Below are 8,845 nucleotides of genomic sequence, written 5' to 3' on the forward strand. Positions count from 1 at the left end.
AAAGCTGAAATCTTCATTGTAGCTGCTTAGCGAACAGCCTTAGGGCACAGACTCGTCCTCGTATTGACAAGCTGTATGGAGCCATTTCATACTTTTTTCAGAGGTTTTTTGAAACAGGTCGCCATCTCCTTCGGGTGTTTTGGAGAGTGCCGTGACGCTGTTCAGCTCCAGAGATGTTTTGTGGGCCAAGGAAACTTCCCCCTGACTTTCCACTGTTGCGAATGTGAATCGATAATGACTGAATTTTCATGTTTGGGTGATCCGTTCCTACAAGTCTTTCTCTATGAACTTGATGCATAGGGTGGAATGTACCCAATGTACCCTATAGATATTGCTCATCACGCTCACTGATCCTCCACATCCAGATTAATAACGTTACATAACTTGAACTCCCTGATACACGGAATCGCAAAACAGCAAACAAAATTAAATGTTATCAAATACATGCATAACACCATCGTCGGAAGCAACTCACAAAACAGGAATATCTGCTTGAAGAGTCACTGTGCCTGAATGCTGCATAAGACAAATAAGTTTCATAATGTAACACTGAATTGCAAGGAAGTTATATGAACAACTGCACAGTCATCAGAAAGGCAAGTCAAGCGTATATGCGTGAATTGCGTAAAACCTTCTCCTGACAGCTGGACGCGTTTCCTCAAGTCTCCACATATGCACACGCCGACTCCTCCGATTCCTCTAAAGTCATACGACGCTTTATGTCACTTTTGATTGGAGCGCACAGAGAAGTTATTCCTGGATTGTGCTACTGGTTTTGGCTGCCGGCAGCACAGGCTCAGCCCTTCACACGTTGCACTGGAACAGCATATCATATTTTCTCGCTTCTGCAGTCAGACAATACTCGTTTCGACCTGCTCAGGAACGCCGGGAAGTTAATCTGACATTGCTGACGATTCCAATAGTGACATCAATAAAAGGTCAGATTTGAGGCGAATGTGAAAATTTGAACGATTCTGCAAGTCTCTGCATGTAAAACTTCAAGTGTGCAGGGTTCTTGTTACGTAAGATCACCAAATGCATGATGATGCATCTTATCTGCGGTCTGTTCACAGGACCAGTGGCACTCCTGGTCAACAGCTTTCATAACTCGCAAACAATGAAGGCTGTTCAGGTAATTTGCACTGCCCTAAAGAACAAAGGACACAGTTGGACCTTGAGGACATTTTGTCCTGAAATGTTTGCCATGGCACGCACCCAGAGGTATTATCGCTGGCGGTTTGTTTATGTAAGAGAGTCAAGAGGAACTTGTTAGAGATTAAATTCTCTTCATGTTGTGAAGGTGTGAAAAAGACAACAGAAACAGGCAGAGTGGTACGTGGAAAAAAAACTTTTATTGTCAAAGCCTGTTGTGATTAAAAGACCAGACAGAACCTGCAAGGACTTTCATACAGAAACCAAATTCCAGCATCACTTTTTACAAAATGTCGAGATACAGAAACCACCAAATGTGGTTGAAGGTAAATGTGGCATACAGTGTCACATTTCCCCTTCGTGTCAAAACAAATCCCCAGAGTCGATGAAAAAAATAAAATAACATTAAAAGTGGACAGGAACACTTAGAAACAAGAGTGTTAAGAAAATGCTTTCACTTGATGAAGCTCCCACACGTTTAACACCAACAGACAGAATAAATAACGTTACGTGGAATAAACAGAAGAACAATTCTCAAGAATCATCGCTCCGCACTGCTCGTAATACAGATGCACTGCATCAGAAATCGCCCCCTGCAGGTGATTAGGCTCATTTACTTGTCAGTAATTTTAAGACACAAATCCGTCTAAAGTGCATCAAAGAACACAACTTGTGTATTTGTACACCCACTTGATTTTAGCCACGGGAGCTTTAGGCCCGGAATACCTGAATTATGAAAGTCCCGGGAAATTTAGCAGAAAACAAAACCCTGACCAATTTTGGATTTCCAAAGAAAAACAGGTGGAAACGTTCACACATACACGATGCAACAGTCTGTTAAATAGATTTTTTGCCTAGAAAACATTGCAAAAAAAAAATTTGCGCAATTAATCAACATGCAAGTCATCTTCCTTTTCATCCAACCAAGTTTTTTCAGAGGCAACCGTTTCGTCCCCGATACCGCTGACAACCTTCCGCCGACGGACTGCTCTTTGCCGAATCTCCGTGGAGAAAAAAAGGGGGGAAAGACAGCGAAGCAGGGGTAGATAGACAGGAGCGGGGAGGATTGTCTAACCCGCGCTGACCTTTACATTCTGGAGACACAGCGGCCTTGTGCCAGGCAAGCAGAGCCCTTCTGATTTTACACAGAGAAGTGAGAGAACAACTATGTACAGGCCATGTTTCTCTATTCTCTTTGGTCAGTCTTTACATTATGTACAAAGAATACTTGGACCGATGCTCTCAGTTAGCGCGAGCCATGCGCGTGTCTGTGCCAAAGTAGTTGAGCATCGTCTGGACGAGCTCGGGGAGATCGTAATCGTGCTTCCAGCCCCAGTCCTTCCGTGCGTTGGAGTCGTCGAAGTTCATCGGCCAACTGTCAGCTGGAAAGAAACAAAAGTGAGACGTTAAATTCAGTTCTAAAAAAAAAAAAGACAACATAAAACCAATGGTTTTCCAATTGAACTACATTCAGATCTGTTTTTGTACTCTTAACCATAAAGTGAACGTATGCGACTTTTAAAGAAGATAAAAGAAACAACTTCCGTCTTGCATATGAAAAGAAAAATTCACGAGGTTCATGGTTCGAACAGTAGCCGATCGAGGCTAATGTCGAGTGGCCGATAAATCCAACTCAACTTACCGATGGCCTGTCGTACGTGGTCAACGTCATACGTGACCTCCAGGGGCATCTGCTTCTGGAGCTCCTGGGCCAGCTCCTCGGGGGTGAAGCTCATGGCGTTGATGTTGTAGGTCCTCATGGTCAGCGTGTCGGTCGGCGCCTCCATCACCTCCAGCGTGGCGCGCAGGCAGTCGTCGATGTACATCATGGGCAGCCGCGTGTCGTGTTTCAGGTTGCACTCGAACTTGCCAGATTTGATCGCATCGTGGAAAATCTGGACGGCGTAGTCTGCTCAGAGACAGGACAAGAACATGGGAGGAAAAAAGGAAAGGAAAAGGTGAATAAACAGCTAACAAACTAACTGATGATGACTGCAGAGTTTCTGTGGTTACTATAGCTGTCCAGACATGTGAAGATATGGAGATGATACATCGAGTTATCTACCACCCTAAAAATACAAGGCTTGACAGCCATCTGGAAGAAGTCAGTTACATAAGGAACTTGTGACTTGGCGGGAGCGCTACAGGAATAGACATCCATTAAAATCCGAACCTTGTATGTGGTTGGAACTTTATCTCTCTCACCTGTCGTGCCGCCTCCTGGCATGGAGTCAGCGGAGATGATTCCTGGGTAGCGGAGACAGCGGAAGTCCAGGCCGTAGCGGTGATGGTAGTACTGTTGAAGAAATGTGAAAAAACAATCTCAATATGGTGGTGTGTAAATATACCCAGCGGAGTTTTATCATTGGTCCTGTTTTTGGAATGAAAAAGAAAGAAATCTGGGATCTAACCTCTCCCATCAGCTCGGCGTGGACTTTGGAGACACCGTAGATGGTGCGAGGCCTCTGCACACAGAGGTCTGGCGTAGGGTTGCGGGGAGAGGTGGGACCGAAGGCGCCGATTGTGCTCGGGACAAAGAGACGCAAGCCGTGCTCTGCCGCAATGTCCAAGATGTTGTGAAGCCCTGAGAAACAAACAACACCATATTGTGAGAACACCACATTTAAAAGGAACTTTACTGATAATCCTGTGATGACAAGAATCTTTAGTCACCGATTTACTCACCGGTGATGTTGACAGAGCGTGCCAGGGCCACGTTAGCCTCTCCAACGGCGCTGAGGAGGGCGCTGTAGTGAACCAGCCAGGTGATGCGGTTGTTCACCACAATTTCCCGCAGGTTCTTGTAGTCCAGGATGTCTGAGTAGATGAAGGGACCTGACGGTGGCAGAGAGGATAGAACATTTTAAAAATCACCTGTCGAGTTCATCTCGTATAAAGTAGTCATAGAGTTATTTAGCTTTTCTCCTATCATTGTTAAGCAGACAAAATAGTTATAGAATTGTTCACGGTGTGTTTACTGCTACATTCATTATGTCTCAACGTACAGACGCACAGAACATCAGCGTCACGTATTGATTTTTTGTCATTTGGCAACCTTTTTCAGGGAAATTTGACTTCAAACAAAGATTTGGAAAATTTGGAACACACTGACAACCTTTGTTGCCAAACACCAGAGTTACTAATACGGTGTTAGTCATAGGCACACTCACCGGAGGAAAACTACTTTGTGCTCCCTGTTGTGTTGAAACTAAAGCTGGTCTAAACACTTAAAAGATTTTGATGACCAAATAAATGTTATATAATCTGACACACCTGTGTACCGGCCTGTCTAAAAATGACAATTTGTGAGCGCATGCCTTGTCTGAATCTGCTAAAGTTCACACTGCAGAACTCAGTACAGTGAATACCATTAGTTGACTCACCACTGTGGAACACGTTGCTTGGAGGTTTCCTGATGTCGGACAGAATGACATTGTTCTTGCCGAACCTCTTCCTACGGAGCAGGAAAACAATGTTACACAACTTGTAAAGTGGCGTTGTTCTCACGCAGTCATTAAGCATGTGTCACTAGTGAACACACAGACGAGGAAGTCTTACCTCAAGAGTTTGGCGAGCCCCACCCCGAGCTGACCCAGACCACCTGCAGCACAAGGAGAGAGACAGAGAGTCATCAGAGGAGGCTGCGGGCCTTAAAGTGAGCAGCAGCTCATAATCATCACTGCTGGTTCCCATGGAGACTGAAGTAACTAAGAAGGAGAGCGTGCTTTAAGAAAGAGGCCAGCCGTTCCCCTCCTACTCTTTTGTTTTCAACTGACACCGCTCTCTGCCTTCATTGCAAACTTGTTATAAATCCTGCTGGTGTTGAATCCCACCAGAGCACATTATGTTCCCACCCACAACTTTTCTCAACACATTGACTGTCATGCAAGATAAGAAAAAAAAAAAAAATGCTGCTGGACCTGTTCGCGCATATGCTGTTAAATTCCAACATACCTGTGATGAGCACCTTCGGGTGGTCTGTTTCTGAGAAGGACACGGAGTGGAAGCTGGCGTCGGACGTCACCTGCCGAGGGGAGAAGCTGATGTTGCGCACAGCCAGTGTCAGAGGCTGGCAGCCGCACCCCGGGGTGCCGAGCAGGGCCTGCTTGGCCACCTTGCTGAGGGTTCTGATGACAGGCATGCTGGTACCTGCGGAGGAGAGGAATGTGTTCATGCTATTGGGTGACACTGTCGGATTTCACAGGCTTCAGCGAAAATTACTGTGGGGGCGTTTTTCTTTTTTCTTTTTTTTTCTTTGAGTAGCAGAAAAAAAACTGCTGATTTAGCAATTTTGCATTCCATCCCGAACATTTAATTGAAAAAAAAAGGAAAAGAAAATCGATTTTATGTGACTAGCGGCCTCTTTCAGCGTTTCCCCCCCCCCTCTCTCTCTCTCTCTGGCCAAAGCATAAAGTTCTGTGTCAAGAGGTTTGGGCTCCTCTCCAGACCTCCGGCGCCAAGAGGCGACCAAACTGGCGCGCAGTGAGACGCATTCGATTTACATCTCTTTCACATGTATCAGCGGTGAAACAAGGACAAAATCTGCAGAACAATGACTACTGCCCCCCTCCTCCCCGAGATGCGAGAAAATGTGCCAGCAGGGAGGACACGTACGCTACACCCAAATGCAAATCCTCATTGTTTCCATAGAGGCGCAGCGGCGCACTGGGGCGCACGGCAACACCAAACACTTCATCACCAAAGTTCCTTCCCTCCACTCTTAACAAAAGTTTCAAAGAACTTTTACTGCAGATTGCTTCAACGTGCATTTCTTTTTTTTTGTTTTTGTTTTTTTTGTTTGTATTTTTTGTTTAGGAACGAGCTTAACAGATGGAGCATTTAGTCGGGACATCGAAAGCATCTCTTGGAGATGTCCAACAGACTTTAAGTAGGTTTAAATTAAAAAGAAAAAAAGGCAGCCTGTCTCCACTTGCTCATCACTCGACTTTCTCTCTCTCTCTTTCTCTCTTTTTTTTGCGCCACGTATCATATCAGAAGTGTACTTACCGAGAGTGCAGCGAGCTTCCCCAAAAAAGGACGGAAAAAAGTAACTTGAGAGTATTTATACTGCCCTGCCTTCGACGAGAGCCAATCAGGGAGAGAGGGCGTACAGTAGCGCCCGAAAACAGTGCCAAGATCAAGTCGTTAATTCCTGTGACGAGATTTGGTGATATTTTCGGAGCGGTTTTAGGTTTCAGGGATTTTTTTTTTTGTCTTTGTAGTGCAAAACACATCATGTAACACACAGGGCTTAAGTAATATCATAGACGAGAGCATCAACCACATCAAATAAATAAAACATTCTGGTTTTCAGACTTTATTTTTGCGCAGAGGAAGCCGTGCGCCACCCTGCTCCATCTCCCCTGACCCTCCGCTGCCCTCCTCACAACATGTGCCGTTCACAACATGCTTTTTAACGTGCGAGTCACGGCCTGAGGCAGTTGTGTAACAGGGTGTCTGCAACGCGCTGCTTCCCCTTATTGGACCTGAAGCGGTGCATCACGGCGGATATATATACATATATATATATATATATACACACATACACACACACACACATGTCCGGGCTATGAAAGCACGCTTTTAACGGCAGGGAGGCCCCCTTTACTGTGGCTGAAGAGCTTTTTTGAGTGAATGAGACTGTATTTTAAATGTAAAAATAAATAAATAAATATAGAATTAAAAAAAATGTGGGTCTGTGAGCTACTCAGGCAAATGAAACCAGGCCAGTGCGCCCGAGTGAAGCTGTCATGGCACACGGCCCGGGCTTTTCACGTCATTGTTAGGCTGGTAGACTGACTGCCTGAATTAACAAGAGAAGGGTTCGTCCGATGGGGTCTCAGCTGGACTGGCAGGCTACAGAGTACAAGAGCGTCTCCAAAATGCGCGCACACATTGTGAAATACCGGTTAAACACACATTTTTTTTTGTTTTAAAGGCGCATTAATAAAGCCAGCACGTGGTCGAAGAAGATCATTAAAATCCAGGAACAAATTGATTCATTATTCTCATCACATTAATAAATACATTTCAGTTTTTTTTTTTTTCTAAATCTAATTATGAACCAGGAAATGTAACGGAAGGAGTTCACTCACCGGTTAATTTGCGGGAATTAACGCACCCAAAAACTCCTGTCTGACTTTGCTGGGCGAGAAGAAGATGCTGCTTCCTCCTCTGAGCTGATCCTGGAGCCTGTTGGAGCGCTCTGACGTGATGCCTGTGTTATCTCCGGCCAGTGTTGCGTCAGCTCGCGTCTTCAGGCTATATATCAGCGGCCATCTGGCTCCGGAGGAAGCCGGCTCCGTCTCGGATTGGTGGAGCCTCGGAGGTGCGGTCCTCCCTCGCAGACCACTCCCAGAGCGCGTCACGGCGGGCACCCTGAGAGCCCCGCAGCCCCGGATCCCCAATTAAAACAGCAGCGCGTCCATTCAGTGCCACGACTAACTCACCCATGCTCGTCCCCGTGATTAATACTATAATGGAGGGCTTGCGGTGTGGAGGATATACAAAGACGGTGGAAGGCAAGAATATCATCACGCAAATACATCTCAGTAGGGGGCCTGTTTTTCATAACATATGAGGGTGATTATATTAAAAACAATTCACCTGCCAATCATCCTGGAGGTCATCCTCATGTTTAAATAGTAATAAAGTGCAGTTCTCCAGAGCAGACAAGTGCCAAATGTCTCAAACAGAGACATACTTATCTCGCTATGGAGGAAACCTGTGAATATGCACATGTGACACACTAGAAGAAGAGAGTAAAAAACAAACAAAAAAAACTTGACAGATGACTGTGTCTGGTCTGATGTCGATTAAAGGCGCACTATGTAGTTTTGGGGGGGAAGACATTTTAATGGATTGATCTTTATGACTTAATAAGCTGGATAACAAACTACAATTTCATTTGTTTACATGTGGTGGACCCTGCCACCTCTCCAGCTTCAAACAGTGTTCTGCGGACCTTGTCCCCCCCCAATCAATATTTCTGAGTCCGTACGGCCCCCCCCCCCCCAACACTTTTCTTTAAAAACAGCTGATCACTTGTTAAAAAAAATTCTGGAAAAATGGCGTGCACAAAGACAATATGAACCAGCGTAACGGATGCTGGATGTCATCAACGTAGACCCTAAAACAGAATGTGATATGTTAAATGGGCTGGTTGGCGCGGCAGGACGATCAAAGGTTTGCAAAAACAAGCAAAAAAAGGCACATTTTACAGTTCACCAGTAGTAAAACAGTGACTTACAGAGCAGCTTGAAGCAGGCTAACGACAACTCCCCTCTTTCCTCATCGACATTGCACAATTTGGTTTTGCTGTAAACGAGGCGGCTGCACTTGTTTCAACAAAACGCGTGGCTCACTTTTCTGCCGTCGACCTACCCCTGGCTTTGCGCTCGGAATGAGTCATGAATTTGTAAAAAGACAACTCACGACTCCTACGCTGTGTCCTAACGATGTGTTATTAAGCAAGTTTTTATTAAAAAAAAAGTTTTCCCGTCCTTTACGGAGTTTCCTGACGGACAGAAAGCTTACCTTGTTGCTTAAGTAACTGCTAACTGTAGCTTCTAGCTAGTTATTTCAGCTCACAGGGAGATTTCGAACACTGGGAAGAGGAGTTTTTATGCGTCTGGGTTGGAAGGGGGCGCCAAGCCGAACAATGCCGGTCGGGAGCAGCGCCAGGACTGAGCGC

The 8,845-nt window shown here is 45.4% G+C and overlaps 1 protein-coding gene across 2 annotated transcripts; it reads right to left on the reverse strand.

Annotated features, from left to right (window-relative positions):
* Positions 1-1,333: 1,333 nt before the first annotated feature.
* tdh (L-threonine dehydrogenase) lies at positions 1,334-7,410 on the reverse strand. 2 transcript variants are annotated; one of them, XM_030405988.1, is made up of 9 exons: positions 7,248-7,410; positions 5,107-5,301; positions 4,711-4,753; positions 4,536-4,606; positions 3,838-3,987; positions 3,564-3,736; positions 3,358-3,448; positions 2,795-3,061; positions 1,334-2,534 (listed from the first exon to the last, which is right to left on the reverse strand). In XM_030405988.1, the coding sequence occupies exons 2-9, from the start codon at positions 5,291-5,293 to the stop codon at positions 2,395-2,397; spliced, it is 1,122 nt and encodes a 373-aa protein (XP_030261848.1). In that variant the 5' UTR covers positions 5,294-5,301; positions 7,248-7,410; the 3' UTR covers positions 1,334-2,394. The 2 variants fall into 2 exon arrangements, with proteins under 2 accessions (XP_030261848.1, XP_030261847.1); XM_030405987.1 differs by lacking the exon at positions 7,248-7,410 and adding an exon at positions 6,160-6,193 and having other exon boundaries at positions 2,138-2,534.
* Between the last annotated feature and the right edge of the window lie 1,435 nt (positions 7,411-8,845).

This window comes from Sparus aurata, chromosome 22 (assembly GCF_900880675.1).
Source record: "Sparus aurata chromosome 22, fSpaAur1.1, whole genome shotgun sequence".
Classification (NCBI taxonomy): Eukaryota; Metazoa; Chordata; class Actinopteri; order Spariformes; family Sparidae; genus Sparus; species Sparus aurata.